At 47.1% G+C, this 24,629-nt stretch overlaps 1 protein-coding gene across 1 annotated transcript in view; it reads right to left on the bottom strand.

Moving 5' to 3' along the window:
- RAB11FIP4 (RAB11 family interacting protein 4) overlaps positions 1 to 20,391 on the bottom strand; it is a 1,047,208-nt gene extending 1,026,817 nt beyond the window's left edge. The window contains exon 1 of the mRNA XM_086929407.1: positions 9,289 to 20,391. Coding sequence (XP_086785533.1) covers positions 9,289 to 20,391 — 11,103 coding nt within the window. The remainder of the gene's footprint in view (positions 1 to 9,288) is intronic.
- Positions 20,392 to 24,629: the final 4,238 nt, after the last annotated feature.

The raw sequence follows: 24,629 nt of genomic DNA, 5'->3' as shown, positions 1-24,629 counted from the left end.
CAAGGAGTACTTCTATGGGTGTAGATTTACTAATTGTTCGGTAAACCAATCACTAGATATATATTTATCCTATAAATGAACATGTTAAAACCTCTTAGTGAAATGAGAATGATGGGGAATATCCACACCAACATAGCAGGCCACACGAAGAAGGCCTGACTCTGGGATACCAGAAAAAAACTACCTAAGCAAGAATGCATTTTGAGGGGTTTCACACGCCAAACACCCACAATGAAGCTACACCCCTGCCCATCAGACGTGTTTGGTGGTTCTCCCTGGTAACTCATGAGTACATTCACGTAAAACGAACTGCCTGGAGCCCTTGGCATGGGATCACTTATATGAAATGTATTTTCAGAGCACATACTCTTCTTCATCTCTGCTACCAGAAGCTTTGATGATAGAGTTGTCAAATCAGTTCATGTGGGCTGGGATCCATGGTTCTACCCTTTGCCTTTTACAAATCACTTTAGCAAGTGACTGACGGCCCCATTACTAAGCCTGAGTTGCAACCAGATGAGGCTCACTGGCACATTAATAGGGCGAGCCGAGCCATGGGTCTAGCTTGGCTGTAGAAGTCGTCATGAGCTGAGAGGTGCAAACTTTTGCCATGTATATCATGCAATAAACAATGTGAAAATATGATACAATATCTTCAACCTTTTTAAAAGTGTATATCTTTAACATGCATAAGTGTAAGGGTATTCCTGAAACATGCAGAACCGTTTTACCTCAGTTCATTAGATTATATGATTGCATACAGAGACATTTATTAAAAGTGATAGTGATAGTTTTTAGAAACATTCATGATTCACCCCCCTCAACTCCAACGATATATGTGAACTAAGAGGCAAGTCAGTAGTCATGTAAACTGTAAACGCGGCATAGATTCATATTATATAGATGGAGCAACATTACACCCTAGTAAACTCAAACATAAGAGGTGACTGTACAGTACATATCCTCAAATATTTAAAAGTGCACTCATATGTGATAATAAAGAAAATGGAGGCTCTGTGAAAGAAACTATTTACCTAGGAGCACACAATTTGGACAAACAGTGAAACCGGTGTTGAATGAAAGGTCACCTTTTTGTCTATTTTTTCTTGTCTGAGGAAGTGAAATACCAACACAGAGATAACAGACCTGTTCCAGGGCCCACAGACCCAACTATCAAGCCAAGAATGCATTTATTTGGAGGCCTGTCACACTCCAACACCCAGCCCTCCACTTCTCTCGAAGCTACGTCCTTGCACTTTAGAACTTATATCTGTTGCTTTTCCCGCTGTTGTGTTGTAAGACACAACCCCACTTTTGTAGCTGTATCTGGGAATTCCAAACACAGTTACAAATTGTTTCATTGGTGCAAAACACCGATGGAAAAAGTTTATTGAGGAGTCCCTTGTGTGTCCTCGTGCTGAGATCCTTACAGCACTCTATTGATATGTTTGAATCCAACACATTCTCACGTACATATTCTCACTTACATACTACTACTACAACTACATACTATTAGCACGTGTAAGCAGACAAGCAAGCTACTTTGCTACTTTGTATAGAGCATTTTATTGGGGTGCATTTTTAAAATATACTTTTAAATATTTTAACTATTTTAGCCATTGTTTAACTGTACCTTTTGGGCTCCTGTGTAGAGCTCACTCCCCAGTCCCCCACTGAATTTCCAGTTGTGTGTAGGGAGCCGGCAAGAGGAGGCGGGCGATTTCTGGGGACTACTTAAGTGGCTTGGCAGTGCGGACACGCACCGACACGTAAGCAGACAAGCAAGCTACTTTGCTACTTTGCACAGAGCACTTTATTGGGGGCATTTTTAAAATATACTTTTAACTATATTGGCCATTGATTAACTGTACCTTTTAGGCTCCTGTATCACGCTCACTCCCAGGTCCACCACCGAATATCCGGTTGTGTGGAGGGAGCCGGCAAGAGAAGGCAGGTGATTTCCGGGGCATAGGGCAGGCAGGCTGACTCCTGGAAACTACTTAAGTTGCATAGAGGAAAATGGAGGATTGTGCCCTCACAATTTGTCAACAGTAGTTCAAAAAGAAAATTCAAACGTTCTTTGAAAGTTTTATGTGCGTCGTTTTTATTTCATGTTACATCTGTGGAAAAGGGACAGCCGACACGTGTTTCGCCCTAATGGCATATAGGCCGTGGGCTTTTTCAAGGCTGATGGGGTCGTGAAGGAGAAGAGAATGTGAGAACATTTAGCAGAGTGACAAAGACCCAAAGAAGAGACAGGGGAGAATAGGGAATAAGCATGGAAAAAGTTGTGGGGAGCAGAGCAGGGTAGAATAGAGAAACACAGAGAGAAAAGAGAAGAGTAGGGAAAAGTTTGAAAAAGGGGAGGAAAGCGCCAATATGGAGGAGAGGGAAGGAAAAATGAAGAAAAAAAAAGAAGAAACAGGAAAAAGGAAGAGTGGAGAAATATTAGAGCATATTGATTCAAAAGTAGGTGGACAAGGTGAGCTAGCGAATTACAATAGATCAATGTACAGTTATTTGAGTGTTGCATGGGGAAGATTCAATCAACATGGAGTACATGAATGGCATATTTAATGAGCAATTGCTGCATTCCCTTTTCCTGTCCATATGCTTCGTAAGGTAGAGGAAACCCTGCTCCTAGTCTTACTAGAAGTGTTAAATGTATCTATATCCACTTGTCCAGTTCCTTCATCAAGGAAACATGCCATGACACTGTCAACTATAACATTCTTCTTGATAGACTAGAATGGTTGGAGTCCCAGGTGATGTCATGGCCTCGATCAAGTCCTTTTTACTTGACAGATCGTTTCAGGTATTTGAAGGTAACAACACTTCTAAATGTGTGCCACACTAAGCCCCTCTCTATTTAATGTCTATTTCAAACCTCTTGCTGAGTAACTCTTGTCATATGGGATCCATATCATCACATATGCTGACGATACACAGCTAGTGGTAGCATTAAAACACCTGAAGAACCTTCCAGCTAACCTAGAAATCTGTCAGGAAACTGTGGCCAAATAGATGGATGATTCGTGCCTCAAGCTCAATGGAGACAAGACCGAGCTAATGATCTTGGGTAAACACCCCATCTCCACATATGGACTGGGCTGGCCCAACTGTCTTGGCCCTCAGCCAGCCCCTAAACCCAAGACCAAAAGCTTGGTAGTCTGGTTGGATAGATCTCTCAAATTCAGCCACCAAGCAGTGAACCTAGCAACCACCTGCTTTAGTATCATCAGACTGATTCAGAAAATTCTACCACTTCTTCCGTTACCCGCTCAGAGAGTTATGATTCAGGCGCTGGTTCTCTCCCGCCTGGACTATGGGAATTCCCTCTACCTGGGTGCCCCTAAATCCATTAGAAGGAAACTGCAAGTGGTGCAGTACTGCCCAAAACTTACTCTGCCCAGCCTGCTATTAAAACACTGCACTGGCTGCCAATAAATGAATGCATAATATTTAAATCATTATGTATAGCTCATAAGACCCTCTGGGGGAAAGGTCCCAAAATCAATCACTCCCTCAGCACCTTCTATTGCCCCTTAAGATGTCTCCGTTCAACCAATTTGTTTCTGGCATCTGTACCCAAAATTAAGAGAGCCCGCTCCAGGGGCCGCTCTTTCTCTTACAACGCCTCTAGATTATGGAACACCCTTCCTAGTCATCTTCGATCAACGGCCTATCATCTTTCCTTTCGGAAGCAATTGAAGACCTAGCTATTCCAGAATATGTCTTAGAACCCCTAACTAAATCTGCTTGCTTTCACTGGCGCTGGGATGCCTGCGGGTAGCTATGCGCTTAACAAATGCTAACTAATAATAATAATAATAACATAAATTGGCTTTGCAGAGAGCTTGACCCACAAACCCATAAACATGTGGTCGGATACAACCATAACGTCCAACATATAACATATGCTTTTTTTCAGAATGTGTTATGTCTTTTATATTAATACAGGCTGTCATAAAGATAATAGTTCCAAAGAAATTGAAGCATGCTTGTCTAATTAAATCTTCTTGTAACTCACTCTCAGGTGCGTGTTGAGCCTCTCAGACAATTTTTGGATATTTTGCAGGTGATTGTGTTGTCACAGTGCCTCACTCACCTGTAGTCAACAATTTCTGCTTCCCTAGATCAACTTGCTAGTGACTTCCCAGCACGTGCCAATCACTGCCTTATTGTGTATTGCATGAGCCTTCCTCTCCCCCACCGAGGCATGATTTTAGTGTGTAGGCGAGTAGCCTCGTGCCATGAATCCGAGTTGTGTCATTTGTAACCGTGGGTGGTGGGTGGGGAGTGTGGCTGTCCTTGGAATTCTTAATGCAACGAAAATGGGAAATCTAACTCATGCTCTGTTTTCTTAAGAGCACATTAACACTCGGCAAAGTTTGGTTACAATGTCATATCTTGTAATCTTTGCTCAACTCAGCCCACCCATGGCGGCTCCTCCGTTACAGCGGAGGAGCTTCACCACACTGAAATGCCCTAGAGATGAAAAATAAAATGGTAATTAAATTAATTGATTACCATTTTATTTTTCATCAACCCATCCCAAACAAAGTGTCTGGACAGGACGAGGCCTGCTGAATGGCAGCAGCAGGGAGGAGGAGGGTGGGCTGCCTGTGGACTTGTTTAAAGTGCATATGTCTCTGGCTAACTGTCTTGCGAAGGCCAGCCACACATGCACACTTTAAACCTCTTTAAACCAGCTGTCTTGAGACAGCTGGATTAGAGAAAGCAAAATCCTGCAGTGCTCTTGTTAACGCTGACAGAGGCCGCTCTCTCCAATCCTAGGGCTGCTCTCATGCTGGTTAACACTGTGTCACTAGAACCAAGCTGCACCTGACTGGACAGGCCCAACTAGGTTGAAACCGGTCTTGTGTTGCTTGTGTTTGGTTCGGGGAGGACCTAGCTTGGAAGTTTAGGCTGGACTGTTCCTATTGGACTAGGACCAAGATTTTTTTGGAAATGGCTGGGTCTAGTTTGGGGTGGCATGGTAGGCAAAGAAAAAGAAAGACTGGGATGAGGCCCTAAGTAATTACTAGTGCCTGAGTTTATTTCAAGCAGTCCACCCATCACTTTTTTTTTTACTTCAATATAACTTACCTATCCATCTGACCTCATTGGCTCTCAAAATATGGGTGCAAAGTATGCACTAATTGCCATTTGCACGGGGCACCATAATATGTATTTGTGTGATTTACACTGATTCCAAGATTGGCGCCTTAGAACGGAGAATTACTCATAAATTAGAAAGGAAATCACAGGTTCCAAAATGTGCAAATTTTCGATATTCACTGCTATTCCACCTAATTTGTATGGGTTTTAAATACTGCATCAATCCCGATTTGTGCCCAATTTCTATTTCCTGTTGGGGTGCAAACGGGATTTTATGCCCGAAACGCGACTACAGCCAAATTCTAATCATGACCGAACTTGGTTACCTAAGATTCATTCACTTTTTATGGACCATTACATGTCAAATGGCTGACTTCACAGCAACCTAAATGTCTAGGGGCTCAAGCAAGACAGTCAGCTTCAAGCAACACCGTTGTCTAATGGGGCCTACACCAGGCGAATATTTTCCCTTTGTAAACTCATGGTTGTTATGTACATGGTTTCCACCCTCAAAGTAATGTACATTCGCACACACAATTAAACATTAAAGGTACAAACATTCTGCCTTCACATTTTCTGCCACATTCTTATTCAAATTGAATGCTGGATTTAACAAAAACATTGATATTACATGTTTTTGAAATTGGGCATAAAGAACTTCTTTACTAAAACAAAATACTAAGGGCTTCAATAAGGTATTAAAGAACAAATCAAAAAGAAGTATTAATGTGTCAAACATTATCTCACATATTAATGATTATGGAGAAAGGTACTATCAGATTTAAGACCATAAAATGCTTTGTAACACAAAAGTAATGGTGAAAATATGACTCATATTTTGGATTCGAGGTGTTTAAATAGGGTTACGTGGTTGCAGACGGATTGTACAACTGCTTGGTTTTCTTTAATGACACAAACACGGGACTGCCAACCAAAACTAGTGGGGCCCATGGGAGTGTTGCAGTGACCCATAACATTTGCAAACATATAATGTCTGACAATGGATGTAAACAAAAAAGTTATTTCAGAAGATTGTTACAAACTGAAAAATAAAAAGGTTACATTCCAAGGTAAATAGTACATGAAGTATACGTTTTTAGTTCAATGAAACCAATCTACACACAAGTGCTAAAAATTAGGAGCGTTAAATCCTTCTATTAATAAACGTGTTTGTGTCCTCGTGTGCCAGTACCTTGTACACGATGACCAGCCCTGTCAAGTTACCACGGCCCATGGGTGATTTGCTGCTCCCTTCCAGGTGTTTTCTTTGAATTCTGGAACTTGGAGTCATGTATACTGCATTATCAAACAGGACTACGAGTCTCCAGATTCAAAGAAAAACATGGACTGGAACCGCACTTCCTCGTGTACAAATATGTACAAATATGTAAGGCATGGCCTTGAGCTCAAAATGTCCACGGACTTCTCGCCTCGGGGCCTACTAGAATCGTGGGTTCACACTCTGCAACTCTGGGCAATAGCTTGCTTAATCTCCACAACTGCCCCACCGCAATGGGATGCCTGGTCTTCACCTTGGGGATGCCTAGTAGGGGTAATCTCGCAGGGAAAGGCCAGGATGGGTTCCCAAAGCAAGCGCCTTGAGACCTTACGGTGAAAGGCGCTATATAAGAACGTATGATTTACGATTTACGATGCCAGTGTCTCTAATTTTATGTATATGGAGGCGTGTAGTCAGTGTGAATAAACTGGATACTCAATTAGCATACACTAAAGCATACATATAAGTTAAGGGTGAAGTCGCACTCCATTTACCTGCTTAAACAGGATCGGAATATGAAGAAAATGAAGTCTCTTTACCCCCATGTGAAATGTGTCACGTGACGGACCCAAGAAGCACAATCAGTGTGTCATGGACCCTGGTGCAAGAAAGGAAATGCCCCCTCCACCCGCACCAAAGTTTGAACTGTAAAATACAGCAATAATCAGTTTTCAGTGGCGGGGTCCCTCAGGCCCCTGGGCCACGGTGCTACTGCACCTGCTGCAACAGTGGCTGCTACGCTCCTACCTGGGTTAACACAAAATTGGTTATAAGGGCTTACAAAGAGCAATAGATAATACCACCCGAGGGGAAATCAGTAATGTGTGGAGCGTGGTGTTTGTCTGTGGCTGAGCCTGGGCCGGTTTTAGCACCTGTGGGGCCCAGTGCAACAATCATTTTTGAGCCCCCCACCCCCTATGACCGCCTCCTCCGATTCTCTCACTACCACCCGGCAAAAGTGCCCCTCATATCTCACTCCAACTATAAGTTATTGCTAAGCACATTGCCCCCCACCCTCGGAGGTCAGCGCCCCCTCCACAGGGTAGCACCCAGTGCAGCCGCACCAGTCGCACTGCCCTAAGGCCGGCCCTGTCGCCGCTCCGGGGGGCTTTGCCCCAGCATGACACAGAGGTAAAGCGGCCTCTCCCTCTCCTGTGCAGGTTTTATTGTTCAGTGATGGTTTCCTGGTTTTCACACCAAACAAAGCTGTTGAAAATGAAAATTTGAAGCCCACTTACTAAAGTATCAGACGTTACTCATGATTTTTACTAAACAGCGCAGAAAGACAACAACCATATTATTATTATAAATATTTTCCCATGACGCTATTTAGATATTCGGCGCTGATTTCCACATGACAGCGTTCCAAAAAACGCGTGCACTACAGCGTGCACTCTGTACCCCTGAACGCGCGTTCCCGTGTGTAAATAAGGAATAGACGTATGCTCTAATTCACTCTTTCACGGAACAATCACCAAATCATTACCATCGTGTGCGCTGGTCGAAAAAGGCCCAATGCCACAACTCTCACAAAATGACCGATTTGTTAAATAAAACTACAAAGCACATGCCCAGAAACAGGGCATTCTCCATAAACGTCATTTTTGATCCCCTGCGCAATTTCACTGTGGATCATCTGGGTTGTGCTTCTGTCAAAGTAAATTCTGTAAGGTGGTACCGTGTCACGCGACATCTTAAGTGCACCTAATAGTTGTGCCATTCAGAAACCCAGTTGCCGTCTCCAACTGCCTGGTGGAGGAACAGGGCTATAACAGTTGGGCTAGGAAAAACAACAACATACAAACAGACCCCTTTCCCTCCCCCAATGAGTGAGGAATGGGGCCAGCTCCAGCAATGGCTGTTGGGAGCAGCACCGGTTCGCAGTTCAGGCACCACGAGACCTGGTGCACTGTGACAAAGTCCTGCAGCAGTGATGTTCCTGTCTATGTGACATACAGCAAAATGGCTACCTCCTAGCGCCAGAATAACATTCTAACTTCAAATGACTTGGTGTTCATGCCCTTGTGTGTGGTATGACAGCGGGGGTGTTTAGCCTGTCGAATGTCTCCTTTTGAGATTAATACTCAGGGTGTGATTGATAGCCATCATCCACTCTTAAAAGCAAACTACAAGCAGCAGTGTATTATGCAGTCATTGTCAGAGAGAAGTACAAGCTGTAAATGTGTTAACCTTCATTTCGAAATGTTTTCAATTTGAGCTCAATTACACTGCTGTTTGTGAAAGGGATATATGTGATTTACAATGGAAAAAAAGTGTCATCTAAATGTTCCCTCTCTACATTTATATGTGTGATAGTAGTCATTCTATGTGTTGCTTTAAACCTGCACTAAATTAACCAAAAAAAGCTGCTTTAAACATGGTCATAAATTCTGTGTAGTGTGTTACACGTTTTTAATGGCTGCCTGAGAACAACTTGATGAAACTAAAATATAAACGACAACAATATAAATATGCTTAACTTATTTAAACAATCTCGTCTTCTGTTGGTTTGTGTAGTGACTTGCCAGCAGGCATTGGATGGCTTCTGATCTGACTGCTGAGATACGCCTCTTTGCTAAGGGGTAGGATATCAGTGGACATCTTGCCAAATGTAGGTTTGCTAGTGGTTCTGATTTACGAAGCAAAATATATGTCAAATTAATTGGCTTGTGTATATTTGTGTGTCTTAGTTCACATGCACAGGGGATGGGTGGTATGATGGACAATGCACTGGCATTTTACGGTAGGGCAGCAAAAACCATGGAAAATATTCTGCGATTAATGAGGTAAGGAGCATAGCATGGGTACAAAATAACATTGTTCTGTGAGATTGACAGTGCGCTGCGGTTGTACATTTCACCCTCCCCTGACCTCACATCACCACTCACCTCTTCTCCTTGGCCAAACTGCAGCCCCAGAGCAATGAAATGTTCCACACGAATGAAGCCGTCTGCGTCCTCATCACAAACATCAAAGACATCCTTCAACTTCTGCAGGAAGACCATGAGCTGCTGCTGGTCCCCCAGAATCGCATTTTCTATATCACTCCCACACACGAGGCGCTGCTGGTCCCCCAGGACTGTGGTCTGTATGCCTCCATTGCATAAGACATGTTGCTGGTTCTGCAAGACCGCATGCTCCAAGCCCTCCTTGGGCATGAGATGATTCTGGTCCCTAGTGACGTCACTCTCTGTGCTGCCCATGGACATCAGAGTCTTTGGATCCATAATTGTCTCACTTTCTCTGCCATTTCTAAACATGAGGTACTCCTGACTTTTCTCAACACCACTGTCTGCGCCATCCTTGGGCATGAGGTGCTGCTGGTCCTTCAAGACCTCAGTCTCTGTACTGTCCAGGGGTGTGAGGTTCTCCTGGCTCACTAGGACCGCACTCTCTGCAACGTCCTTGGAAAAGAGGAGCTCATTGCCTTTCAGGACCTGACTCATTGAACTTTCTTTGTGCATGAAGTGCTGCTGGACTCCCACGATCTCCGTGTCGTTACCATCCTTGATCATAAGGTACTGCTTGTCCACCAAACTCATACTTGCTCTACTGCTGTTAGGCATGAAATTCTGCTGGTCCCTCCAGACCTCACTTTCTGAATCCATTTTTGGGAACAGCTGTTGATTCTCGTCCAGGACCTCTCTCTCTATGCCAGTCGTGGATCGGATTAGCTCATTACTTCTATTGTTCTTGGCTATGGGTTGCTGCTCATCTCCAGAGACATCACTCTCTATATAATCTTTGGATGGTAAAAGTAGTTGGACCTTCTGGATATCACTCTCTCTACCATCACTGGATACACATTGCTGCTTCTCTTGCAAGTCTTCAATCTTTAAAATGTCCTCAAGATATTTCAGGTCCCCTAAGAACTCACTCTCAGCACAATTATTGGGAATGAGGTGTTTCTGGCCTTCCAGCACTTCAGTGTTCGTGGCCATATTGTTCTGTGGGTTCCCAAATCCTACACTCGCTTTGTGTGAAGCATCCTGGGACATGACGTACTGTTGGTCCTCCGAAACCTCACTTTCTCCTTCTCTCTTGGGTTCAAGGTGCAGACGGTCTTCCAGTACCTCTTTCTCTGTATCTTCCCTGCTTATTAGATGGTTCTGGTCCTCCAGGACCTCATCCACTATGACATCATTAGGTATGAGGAGCTCACTTTCTGTACCCTCCTTGCTCATTAAATTCTGTTGGCATCCCTGAACCTCACTCTCTGTACCCTCCTTGAGTATGAGGTTTTGCCTGTTCTCTGTAATCTCACTCTCTGTACCTTCCTTGATGATGAGATTCTGTTTGCAAGTTAGGACCTTACTCACTGCATTGTCCTTAGACATGAAAGGTTGCCCCTGTCTTATGACCTCTCTTTCTGTATTGTTCATGTGGATCTGGTCCTTCTCCAGAGTATCGTTCTCTCTATCATTCTCGAGTAGAAGTGGCTCATTCTTTGCCTTCTTGTCAGTGCATTGTTCCTCGTCTCCAAGGACTTCACTCATTAAATAATCTTTGAGCAGGAGAAGCTTGTGTTGGGCTTCTTGGATATCACTCTCCCTACTTTCATTGGGTATAAAGTGTTGCTGCTCTTGCAGGTCTTCAATCTTTTCTCTGCACTTGGTCATGAGGCGCTTCTCAACGCCAAAGAATTCTCTCTCTGCACCATCACTGGACGTAGGGTATTGCTGGCCTTCCATGAATTCAGAGTCTGTGTAAACCTTGGTCATGATATCCTGGTGTTTCCCAAATTCCATGCTTTCCGTATCACCCTTGAACAAAAGTTGCTGCTGATCATTTAGAATCTCGCAGCCTGTAACTTCTTCGAGCACAAACAGCTGGTCGTCCCCAAAAACCTCAAATTCTCTAATTTCCTTGGGTACAAGGTGGCATTGGTCTTCCAGGACGTCACTCTCTACACCATCCCTGGTCATGAGATTCTTCTGGTTCTCCATGAACTCATACTCTGTAGCATTATTGAGTATGAGGAGCTCACTCTCTGTAGCCTCCTTGTCCATGAAGTTCTGTTGGTCTTCCAGAACCTCACTGCCTGTACCATCGTTGGGCATGGGGTGCTGCTGATACTTTAGAATTTCGCAGTTTGTAACTTCCTTGAGCACAAACTGCTGCTCGTCCCCAAAAACCTCAAATTCTCTAATTTCCTTGGGTACAAGATGGCGTTGGTCTTCCAGGAGGTCACTCTCCACACCATCCCTGGCCATGAGATGCTGCTGGTTCTCCATGACCTCATACTCTGTGGCATCATTGAGTATAAGGAGCTCACTCTCTGTATGATCCATGTCCATGAAGTTCTGTTTGTCTTCCAGAACCTCACTGCCTGTACCATCATTGGGCATGAGGTGCTGCTGATCCTTTAGAATCTTGCAGTCTGTACCTTCTTTGAGCAGAAACTGCTGCTCGTCCCGAAAGACCTCACATTCTCTCATTTTCTTCGGTACAAGATAGAGTTGGTCTTCCAGGACGTCACTCTCTACACCATCCTTGGTCATGAGATTCTGCTGGTTCTCCATAACTTCATGCTCTGTGGCATCATTGGGAATGAGGAGCTCACTCTCTGTATCCTCCATGTCCATGAAGTTTTGTTGGTTTTCCAGAACCTCACTACCTGTACCATCGTTGGGCATGAGGTGCTGCTGATCCTTTAGAATCTCGCAGTCTGTAACTTCCTTAAGCACAAACTGCTGCTCGTCCTCGAAGTCCTCACATTCTGTAATTTTCTTGGGTACAAGGTGACGTTGGTCTTCCAGGACGTCACTCTCTACACCATCCCTGGTCATGAGATTCTGCTGGTTCTCCATGAACTCATACTCTGTGGCATTATTGAGTATGAGGAGCTCACTCTCTGTATGATCCAAGTCCATGAAGTTCTGTTTGTCTTCCAGAACCTCACTGCCTGTACAATCATTGGGCATGAGGTGCTGCTGATCCTTTAGAATCTCGCAGCCTGTAACTTCTTCGAGCACAAACAGCTGCTCATCCCCAAAGACCTCCCATTCTCTAATTTCCTTGGGTACAAGGTGGCGTTGGTCTTCCAGGACGTCACTCTCTACACCATCCCTGGTCATGAGATTCTGCTGGTTCGCCATGAACTCATACTCTGTGGCATTATTGAGTATGAGGAGCTCACTCTCTGTATCCTCCATGTCCATGAAGTTCTGTTGGTCTTCCAGAACCTCACTGCCTGTACCATCGTTGGGCATGAGATGCTGCTGATACTTTAGAATTTTGCAGTCTGTAACTTCCTTGAGCACAAACTGCTGCTCGTCCCCGAAGTCCTCACATTCTCTAATTTTCTTGGGTACAAGGTGGCGTTGGTCTTCCAGGACCTCACTCTCTACACCATCCCTGGTCATGAGATGCTGCTGGTTCTCCATGACTTCATACTCTGTGGCATCATTAAGTATAAGGAGCTCACTCTCTGTATGATCCATGTCCATGAAGTTCTGTTGGTCTTCCAGAATCTCACTGCCTGTACCATCGTTGGGCATGAGGTGCTGCTGATCCTTTAGAATCTGGAAGTCTGTACCTTCTTCGAGCACAAACTGCTGCTCGTCCCGAAAGACCTCACATTCTCTAATTTTCTTCGGTACTAGATGGAGTTGGTCTTCCAGGACGTCACTCTCTACACCATCCCTGGTCATGAGATTCTGCTGGTTCTCCATAACTTCATGCTCTGTGGCATCATTGGGAATGAGGAGCTCACTCTCTGTATCCTCCATGTCCATGAAGTTTTGTTGGTTTTCCAGAACCTCACTACCTGTACCATCGTTGGGCATGAGGTGCTGCTGATCCTTTAGAATCTCGCAGTCTGTAACTTCCTTGAGCACAAACTGCTGCTCGTCCTCGAAGTCCTCACATTCTGTAATTTTCTTGGGTACAAGGTGGCGTTGGTCTTCCAGGACTTCACTCTCTACACCATCCCTGGTCATGAGATTCTGCTGGTTCTCCATGAACTCATACTCTGTGGCATTATTGAGTATGAGGAGCTCACTCTCTGTATGATCCAAGTCCATGAAATTCTGTTTGTCTTCCAGAACCTCACTGCCTGTACAATCATTGGGCATGAGGTGCTGCTGATCCTTTAGAATCTCGCTGCCTGTAACTTCTTCGAGCACAAACAGCTGCTCATCCCCAAAGACCTCACATTCTCTAATTTCCTTGGGTACAAGGTGGCGTTGATCTTCCAGGACGTCACTCTCTACACCATCCCTGGTCATGAGATTCTGCTGGTTCTCCATGAACTCATACTCTGTGGCATTTTTGAGTATGAGGAGCTCACTCTCTGTATCCTCCTTGTCCATGAAGTTCTGTTGGTCTTCCAGAACCTCACTGCCTGTACCATCGTTGGGCATGAGATGCTGCTGATACTTTAGAATTTTGCAGTCTGTAACTTCCTTGAGCACAAACTGCTGCTCGTCCCCGAAGTCCTCACATTCTCTAATTTTCTTGGGTACAAGGTGGTGTTGGTCTTCCAGGACCTCACTCTCAACACCATCCCTGGTCATGAGATGCTGCTGGTTCTCCATGACTTCATACTCTGTGGCATCATTAAGTATAAGGAGCTCACTCTCTGTATGATCCATGTCCATGAAGTTCTGTTGGTCTTCCAGAATCTCACTGCCTGTACCATCGTTGGGCATGAGGTGCTGCTGATCCTTTAGAATCTGGAAGTCTGTACCTTCTTCGAGCACAAACTGCTGCTCGTCCCGAAAGACCTCACATTCTCTAATTTTCTTCGGTACAAGATGGAGTTGGTCTTCCAGGACGTCACTCTCTACACCATCCCTGGTCATGAGATTCTGCTGGTTCTCCATAACTTCATGCTCTGTGGCATCATTGAGAATGAGGAGCTCACTCTCTGTATCCTCCATGTACATGAAGTTCTGTTGGTCTTCCAGAACCTCACTGCCTGTACAATCATTGGGCATGGGGTGCTGCTGATCCTTTAGAATCTCGCAGTCTGTAACTTCTTCGAGCACAAACAGCTGCTCGTCCCCAAAGACCTCACATTCTCTAATTTTCTTCTGTACAAGGTGACGTTGGTCTTCCAGGGCGTCACTCTCTACACCATCCCTGGTCATGAGATGCTGCTGGTTCTCCATGACTTCATACTCTGTGGCATCATTGAGTATAAGGAGCACATTTTCTGAATGCTCCATGTCCATGAAGTTCTTTTGGTCTTCCAGAATCTCACTGCCTGTACCATCGTTGGGCATGAGGTGCTGCTGAACCTTTAGAATCTCGCAGTCTGAAACTTCCTTGAGCATAAACTGCCACTCATCCCCGAAGACCTCACATTCTCTAGTTTTCTTGGGTACAAGGTGCCGTTGGTCTTCCAGGACTTCACTCTCTACACCATCCCTGGTCATGAGGTTCTTCTGGTTCTCCATGACCTCATACTCTGTGACATCATTGAGTATAAGGAACTCACTCGCTGTATCCTCCATGTCTATGAAGTTCTGTTGGTCTTCCAAAACCTCATTGCCTGTACCATCTTTGGGCATGAGATGCTGCTGGCCTTCAGTATCTGTAGCATCCTTTGTGATAACGTTCTGGTGATCCCCAAATCCCATACTCTCTATATCACCCTTGAACAAAAGGTGCTGTTGATAACCTAGAATATCACAATTTGTAATTTCCTTGGGCTTGAGATGCTGCTGGTCTTCCAGGACTTCACACTCTGTGACAATACTGGACATGAGTGGTTCACTCTCTTTACTCTCATTGTGCATGAGGTGATGATGGACTCCAAGACCCTCACTCTCTGTGAAATCATTGGGCATTAGGTGGAGCTGGTCCTTTGGGACTGCACTCTTTGTACCATCCTGATGCATAACAAGTTCACTATTTTCAACAACTTTGGGCATGGTTTGCTGCTCGTCTCCCCGGACCACAGTCTCTGTGTCGCCCTTGGGCATGGTATACTGCTTAACCTCTCGGGCCTCATTCTCTGTACCATTCATGGGCGTGATAACTTTACTATCTTCATCTTCCTTTGTCAATAAGTGCTGTTGGTACCCCAGGACTTCATTCAATCTGCCACCCACTGGCATAAGCTGCTGCTCGTCTCCCAGGACCTCACTCTCTGTAACATCCAGGGGTATGAGAACCTGTTGGTCTTCCAGGAACACACACTTTGTACCATCTTTGGTCATGAGGTCCTTCTGTTCCCGCAGTACCTTATTTTCCATACTATACTTTGTCATGAGGTGTTCTTGGTCCCCAAGGCTTGTGCTTTCTCTGCCGTCTTCGAAGAAGAGGGGACGTTGGCCCACAAGGACCTCACTCTCTCTTTCATCTTTGGTAATCAAGTACTTATTGTCCTTCAGGAACTCACTCCCAATACCTTCCTGCATGAGGAGCTCACTCTTCATACTGTCCTTGCACCTGAGGTCCTGGTGGTCTCCCGGAATTTCATTTATTTTACTATGTTTATGCATGAGGTGCTGCAGGTCCTCCATGACCCTGATCTGTTTAGTTTCCATGGGATTGGGAATAAAGCACTTCTGATCCTCACTCGTGGCATCATCCTTGGGTATGAGATGCTTTTTCTCCGTTACACACTTGGACATGAAATGCTGTTGGTCCTTCAGGATGTCACCTTTTGAACCTTCCTTTGCAAGGAAGTGCTGGTCAACTTTTAGCACCTCGATACTGTCCATGGGTAGTAGGAGTTGTAGATCACAAATGAGATGATGCTGGTCCTCCAAGACCATGTGATGCTGCTGGTCCCATATGGCCTCACTTTCTTTACCCTTCAAGGGTAGAAGGAACTCACTCCTGGTATCCTCCTTTCGCATAAGGCATTGCTTTTCCTTTAGGGCCTCTGTAACATCATTGGGTGTTCGCTGCTGAGGATCTTCAATTATCCCAGTTTCTGTGTCTATCTTAGGCATGATGATCTCACCTTCTGTGCCATCCTTGTGCAAGAGGAGCTCTTTGTCCACCACACCCTTGGTTTCTGCCACATCCCAGGGAAGGGGATGCTGCTGAACTTCAAGAACATCATTTTCTTTACACTCGTTGGATATGTCATGCTCACTCTTTGTGTTGTCTTTGGGCAAGAGGTGGTGCTGGTTTATCAGGTTCTCAGTCACTGTGCCATCTTTGGATGTAAAAATATCCCTTTTTGTTTCATCCGTAGGCATGGCTTGATGCTGGTCTCCAAGTTCCTCATGCTTTGTGCCATCCTTGAGTTGCTGGTAGTCCCACTGAACCTCATCCTCTGTCTTTGTCTCATTTATGGGCATGATGAAGTCATTCTCTGTATCATGTTTGGACAAGATGTGATGCTGGTTCTCCAGACCCTCACTTCCTGTACTTTCCTTTGGCATGAAGCAGTGATGCGCATCTTGGACTTCAATCTCTGTGCAATTGTTGGGAATAAGAATCTTCTTGTCTACCAGGACCTCACTTTCTCTCCCATACTTGTCTGTGCTGTTCGGGGGCATGAAGACCTCACTCTCTGTACCACGCTTGAACACGAGGTCCTGCTGGTCAGCAAGACCCACACTCTCTAACATTTCCTTGGGCATGAGGTGCTGCTGGGCCTCCAAGTCCTCACTCTCCAAGCCGCCTTTGGACACGAGTTGCTGCTTTTTCTCTTTGCCCTCGGTGTCTGCACTTTCATTGGATAGGAAGTGCTCACTCTTTGTACCAACCCTGGGCTTGGATTGCCACTGGTCTCCCAGGATCACACTCTCTGTGCCGCCCTTGGACATGAGGTGCTGTTGGTCCTCCTGTGCCACACAGACTGTTGTTGTGCCATTAACTGGCATGCTGACCTTCCTTTCTTCACCATCCTTGGGCATGAAGTGCTGTTGGTCATCTAGGTCTTCCTTTTCTGTAGCATCCACTGCAATAAACCCCTGTTTGTCCCTTAGGAACTCACCCACTGTGCCATCCATAGGCATGAGTTCTGGTTGGTCTTTCATGACCAAATGCTCAGTACAATCCTTGGTCAAGGGGCGGTGTTGGTTCCACAGTTCCTTATTCTCTGTATCGTCATTGGGCATGTGCTGCTGTTGCTCACTAAGGACCTCATCCTCTCGACCCTCCTTGGGAATTAAGTAATTCTTATCCTCTAGGATCTGAACCTTGGTACCATTCATGGGCATGAAAGATTCCTTCATTGTATTGTCCTTAGACATGTTGTCATGCTGGTCCTCGAGATCCTCAATCTCTGATATGTCCTTTGGCATGGGATGGTGCACACTCCCTGTATCATTCTGGAACATGAGTTGCTGCTGGTCAGCCACGGCCTGACTCTCTGTGCCATCCAAGGGCATGAAGTGGTGCTGGTGAACAAGGATATGACTCTCTGTACCACCCTTGAACATGAGGTGCTGCTGGTCTTCCAGAACCATGGTCTTTGTACCATCCAAGGCCTTGAGGTGCTGCTGGTCCTCAAGAACAACACACTCTGCACCATCCCAGAGCATGAGGCGTTGCTGGTCCTCCAGAGCCTCACTTGTTGTACTATTCAATGAAATAAGCTGATTCTGGTCCCCTGGAGCCACACTCTCTGTACCATCCAAGAGCATAAGGTCCCGCTGGTCCTCCAGAACTACACTCTCTGTACCATAGAAGGGCAGTAGGTGCTGCTGGTCACCCACGACATGACTCTCTGTGCCATCCAAGAGTATTAGGTTCTGCCATTCCTCCAGAACCACACTCTCTGAACCATCCAAGGGCATTAGGTGCAGCTGGTCCTCTAGAACGACACTCTCTGTACCACCCAAGGGCTTTGGGTGCCGTTGGTCTTCAAGAACCACACACTTTGTACCATCCCAGAGCATGAGATGTTGCTGGTTCTCAAACACGTCAGTTTTCGTACTATTCAAGGACATAAGCTGGTCCCTTGGAGCCACACTCTCTGTATCATTCAAGAGCATGAGGTGCTGCTGGTCACCCACGACCTGACTCTCTGCGCCATCCAAGGGAATGAGGTGGGGCTGGTCACCCAGGACTACACTCTCTGCACCATCCAAGAGCATTAGGTGCTGCCAGTCCTCAACAACCACACTCTCTGTGCCATCCAAGGCCATTAGGTGCTGCTGGTCCTCCAGAACCACACTCTCTGTGCCATCCAAGGGCTTTGGATGCTTCTGATTCTCAAGAACCATACACTCGGTACCATCCCAGAGCATTAGGAGTTGCTGGTTATCCAGAACCTCAGATGTTGTACTATTCAATGACATAAGCCGACGCTGGTCCCTTGGAGCCACACTCTCTGTACCATCCAAGGGCAATAAGTGCTTCCGGTCCTCCAGAACCCCACTTTCTGTAACATTCAAGAGCCCGCAGTGCTGCTGGTCCTCCGGAACCACACTTTCTTTACTCTCCAAGAGCATGAGGTGCTGCTGGTCATCCACGACCTGACTCTCTGCGTAATCCAAGGGCATTAGGTGGTGCTGGTCCCCCAGACCCACACTCTCTGCATCATCCAAGTGCATTAGGTGTTGCTGGTCCTCCAGAACCACACTTTCTTTACCAACCAAGCGCATTAGGCGCTGCTTGTCCCCCACGTCCTGCCTCTCGGTGGCATTCGTGGGCACGAGGAGCTGCTGGTCCCCCATGACCTCCCTCTCTGGCTCGTGTATGGGAATGAGGTGCTGCTGGACCTCCAGGATTCCACTCTGTGCACGAAGTGTGGGCATCGTGCGCTCAATCCCTGTACAGTCCTTGAACACGAGGCCCTGCTGGTGCCCTAGAATGCGGCTCTGTGTTCCATCCAGGGCCATAGGGTGATGCCTTTCCTCCATCACCTCATTATCCTCACCTTCCTTGTGAGTAAGTTGCTGCTGCTCCCCCAGAGGCTCGCTCTCGGCATCGTTGGCCATGTGTTGCTCCTGCTCCCCCAGTGCCCTTCTCTCGATAAAGCTCCTGCATGTAAGATCGCCCCAGTCATGCACCGCGTTCTCTGTCCCTTCCGTGTTCGTGGGGTGCTCTGACTCGAATGCTTGCCCCGTGCTCTCTGTCACGATAACTCCCGAGGACATGAAACGGTTCTGGTCCTCTCCCGCCGCGCTCGGTGCATCTCCCTCGCTCGCGGGGTGCAGCTGGGTCCCCAGGGTGTGATGCTGGGTCCGCAGGGTGTGCTGCTGGTCCTCGAGCGCGGTGCTCTCTATGCCGCCAGGGTCCAAAAGGCGCTGTTGGTCCTCTCGCGCTCCGTTCTGCATCCCGTCCGTGTGCATGAAGCGTTGCTCGGTCCCCAGCGCCCAGCTCTCCATCCCGTCCGTGTACATGGTGTGATGCTGGGTCCCCAGCGCTCCGTTCTCCATCCCGTCCGTGTGCATGAAGCGCTGCTGGGTCCCCAGCGCCGGGCTCTCCATCCAGTCAGTGTACATAGTGTGATGCTTGGTCACCAGGGCTGTGCTCTCCACCCCGTCAGTGTACACGATGTGCTGCTGGGTCCCCAGCGCCCCGCTCTCCACCCCGTCCGTGTACATGGTGCGACGCTGGTCTTCCCGTACGTTGGTCTCTGTCCCGCCGGTGTACATAAGGTGCTGCTCGTCCTCCAGTGCTGTGCTTTCCATTCCGACAGTGTACCAGAAGTGCTGCTGGGTCCCAAGCGCCGTGCTCTCCACCCTGTCCGTGTGCATGCTCTCCACCTCGCCCGTGTGCACGAGGAGCTGCTGGGTCCCCAGCGCAGTACTCTCCTCCTCGTCCGCGTACCTGCTCTCCACCTCGTCCGCGTACCTGCTCTCCATCTCGTCCGCGTGCATGCTCTCCACCTCGTCCGCGTGCATGCTCTCCACCTCGTCCGCGTGCATGCTCTCCACCTCGTCCGTGTACCTGCTCTCCATCTCGTCCGTGTACATGCTCTCCATCCTGTCCATGAACCTGAGCAGCTGCTGCTCCCCCGGCGCGAAGCTCTCCTCGCCGCTTGGTCTCTGCTGGTTCGCCAGGGTGGTGATTTCCATCCCGCTCTTGTGCAGGATGAGCTGCTGGTCCCCCAGCGCGGCGCCCTCCACCATTCCTACTCCATGCCGACACTGTGGTAGCTGCAGCCCAGCTGCTGGAGCAGGCGAACGGCCGCCGCCATCATCCCGCGCTCCTGTCAGTGCAAAGCCAATCACACCGGGGGCGGGAGAGGCAGGGGAGTGACATCACTAGCGGAGGGTAGATGCTAGCGTGACATCAGGAGAGAAGGCAGAGGAGGGAATGTGATGTCCTTAAGGCAGGAACGGGGGGAAGTGTCATATCACTTGTCGATGGAGGGACAGGGCTGTGGGGTGTGGGGAGCTACCTGTGACATTGCTGGGATGGAATGTGGTAAAGGAGAAGAGGAGCGAGATTATGACACGCAGAAAGAGTGACTAAATGGTGGCAGGATGTCAGGCAAGAGGGGTGGTGGCATAAGTAAACACAGGGTTGGGGTGACGGTAGATTCTTCGGTTAGTAAGGAAGAGAAGTGGTGTGACACTACTCCAAGGGTGACATGTAGGGAAGATGTAAATGCGGCGTAATGCGTGGAAACACCGAGGAGGAAGGAGGATGTGTCCTACTCGCCTACAGAAATAAAGAAGGTGGGAGGCGGGGGTCCACAGTGGTGTGTGAGGGATATTTTGATTCAATCAAGAAGGAGGGACTACAGGCTTAGAAGGTCCAGCATACGAGCCCTAGTCACAGTACAAAACGTATGCAGTTCCTAAGGGGGGTGGGGGAGTAGGAATAAAAAATTAAAGGGGAGGCGAGATCCTAAGGTGTCAGACGAGAGGAAGGATGGGGAATCCTTCATTTCAGAATGAGAGCCCTCACACACCCAGCCCGCTGGGTGTCATGCTTCATCATCGGGCATGCTCCTCGTCGGGTCGGCGCTGCAATACCCGACGGGCACCCTATGCAGGGGCTCTTTGGCGGAGATCTTTTATTCCTTGCCATTTGGTGCAGTGGCTGTAAGGGTCCTTGAGAGTGTAGAAGTGCAAAAGTGTAAATCAAGTAGACCTTGTGAGTTAAAAAAGGGAATTGGAAGAGTCAGAAAGAATAATTTTAATGATCCTGATAGAGCAAGGATCCGCACGTGACGCGACTTGCTTGAATTCAGTCCTCTCGACATAACGTTAATGCGCTAACCAACATGTTTGTCTTATTAATATTGCCTTTCACGACATGTTAGGTGTTAGACCTGACATCATTGGCGTGAGTCTCCCTTCTATTTTTGATGGATTGCCTCCGCCGTTTTGATATGTTTTTGCTGGATTTATGCTTTGGGCACTGTGCCACTGCTAATCAGTGCCACAGTGAAAGTGCTCCCCATGTTAAATTGATATACGGATTGGATTCCATGATTGGGTTATTTGATTTATCTGTCAGCCCCTAATACAGTGCACCATGTGTGACCAGGGCTTGTAAGTCAAATGCTGCTGGTGGGCTTGCAGCACTGGTTGTACCACTCACAGAAGCAGATTGTAAAATGTGTCTCAGGCCTGCCATTGCAAGGCCTATGTGCAGTCTAGCACTGCCCTGTCGACTTGGCCAAGTGCACCCACTTGCCAGTCCCTAAACCTTCCCTTTGCTTCATATTAGACACCCCTATGGTAGGCCCAAGGGCAGGGTGCATTGTAAGTATAAGGTAGGACATGCTCTGATGTGTGTAGTATGTTCTAATAGTGAATTACAGCCATTTTCGTTTTTCACTATTGAAGGCTACCTGTTCTCATAGGGCAGAATGGGCAGATAGATTATTACATTCTTATAATCCTAACTGACTAAGAGAACATGGTAGAAATTCGAATTTAGTATGCCTGAACTCAGAATAATAAAATACATCTGTTGGTAAAGTTTATTTTAATATTCTGTGTTTGCAAATACCACTTTTAGAAAGCAGGTATTTGCTTGCCTAACCATTTGAACCTGCCTCTGCTGGGTTGTGTATTCCTTGTCTGGGTTTGTGAGTGACAGGGCTGTGGAATTCCGGAGACAGGCTGGGACAGCCCAGTGGTGAATAGAGAGATTTACATCCAGATGGGAGGGAGGAGTGCACCTTGGACCTGAATAGGGCTGGGCCTTCCCTCTACAATGCTGGCTTCACCCCCTGTGGCTTGTGGGATGTCTCTGTAAATGTTTAAATGCAGTAGTACTTGTATAGCGCACAAATCGACCGTTGAGGGTATCTCGGCGCTTGTACGCATACCGCTGTGGAACCCTTCATGGCTTTTCCCTGTGAAGTGCCCACTCCTGGGCACCCCCAAGGTGAAGCCAGGCATCCTAGGGTTGTTGGGGCCGTTGTGCCCTGCACTGTGAAAGGAGAGAAGGAATCATGTCAACAGAGTGCTCCAGAGCTGTATCTTCCCTCCCCTGTGCTGGCTCCACCTCCTGTGGGGCGGCTGATGTCTCTGCCCTGCACAGTGAAAGGAAGAAGAGAGTCTTGTAAACAAAGTGCGCAGGAACTGGTTTGGACTAGGCAGAGGCCTCTCTGCCTTCAGAGTACAAAGGATTTGGGGTATAAATATTGGGACCCTGATCCCAAGAAATTAGATCACTTCTGGAACAAGAAACCTTTCTGCCACGGAGAAGAACCAAGGAAGCTGCAGGAGCTTGGACTGCCCCTCTGCCAGTGTGCTGTTTTCTGGGTTGGCCTGCAGTGGTTGCTTCACTGTCAAGGGACAGGAGAAAGAACTTTGTAAGGACTTTCATCTACAGAATATTCTCCAAGGGCTTGAAATGTGCTTGCCTCCTGCTGAAGTCTCAGGGACAAAAGACTACACCTCCAGCTCCCTCCTGAATTTCCTTGCTGGGAATTCTGACTCCAGTCACTTGTGTGCCACTGGGAGCTGGAAGCGCGACACATCGAGAAGAAGCGCGTCGCCGCCGCAACTGAAATTGTCGCAGCGCCAGGGAAGCGAGCCATCACTGCATCTCCCAGGAAGCGTGTTTTCATCGAAGCTGCCTTCTGTCGCAGCACCGGAGAAGAGTGACGCCATTGAGAGAGTCGCCATCGCATGACCGGAGAAGCGCGTCACAGGGCCTGTCGCGGCTTCCAAGTACAGAGTTGTCGCAAGGCTGCCAGGGCGTCATCGCATCGCCGCATCAAGGGCTCCATCTTATCGCAACCGGATCATTGCATCGCATCAAGGCGCCATCCTGCGCACTGCAACGGGCCCGTAGGCCGAGAATCTACGCATCACCTCCGCACCGGTAAGGCTCACGATGAGTTCCCTACTTTGATCAAGCATTGAGGAAGAACGCAAACTTTCCCCCGGGTCACGGAACCGACGTATCTCCCCTATTGCAAGCCTTTTATTCACTTTGCGTTACGCATCCAGGTACTTTGTTGAGAACTTTGTCGCATTTACCAACAACTTGAACTAAGAGACTTTAATCATCTTTTAAGCAACCTTAAGTGTAGTATTGTAGATTTTTGTCGTTTGTGGTCTTGTGTTTAAGTCTATATAAAGAATACTTATTTTTATAAAACCTGTGTTGTGTCCATCTGTAGTGTTATCACTGTATTACTGTGTATATTCACAAATTCTTAACACACTGCCTCTGGGATAAGCCTGTCTGCTCGTGCCAAGCTACCAAGGGGGTGACAGGGGATATCAAGGAGTGTAATCCCCTTATCCTGACTTAGAAGTAAGGGTCCCTATTTGGACAAAGGTGAATACCATTGCCAACTAGGGACCCCCAGATCTAACATTAGGTATCTAGAAGAAGCTTGCTTATGTGTTTCTACTAATCATAATCCGCTTGCACTAAAATGGCCGCTGCTACGCAGGATTTCCTACTGCGCATTCGTCTGTCATACTCATGTGACATGATGTCTTACTCGGCTTGGAGGGAAACTTTTGCTTCTGCGCACTAGAGCTAAGATGGCTGCTCTGTGTTACAGCATGCATGAAGCTTGCACTGCTGCTTTTGCAAAGCTGTTCGTTTTGCCGAATCATTAACGCAATAGTTAAATTAAAAATAATGGGAATAGAGTAGAGATAAGTGGTATACAGTACATTCATTTATTCTGTGTTCTAAAACTGTTTCTTTTCTATTTTTCATGTATCGTAATCTTTGGGCCTGGAAGGTGCTATTACTCCAATTTGAAAACCCATACCGCGCATGTCAAACTCCAGAAGGAGATTAAGTCATTCGTCATTGAACCACAGTCAAGCTTACAGTACACTAGAAGATGTGCTTGGGAGTGTGAACTTTCAACCACAGGTGAGGAAGCTGGACTGTACAATACTGAACGCTATTGTTACTGATTGATACATTCATT

Source organism: Lissotriton vulgaris, chromosome 7 (genome assembly GCF_964263255.1).
Source record: "Lissotriton vulgaris chromosome 7, aLisVul1.2, whole genome shotgun sequence".
NCBI lineage: Eukaryota > Metazoa > Chordata > Amphibia > Caudata > Salamandridae > Lissotriton > Lissotriton vulgaris.
The sequence above is the reverse complement of the archived record's forward strand: the minus strand, read 5'-3'. Positions and strand labels throughout refer to the sequence as shown.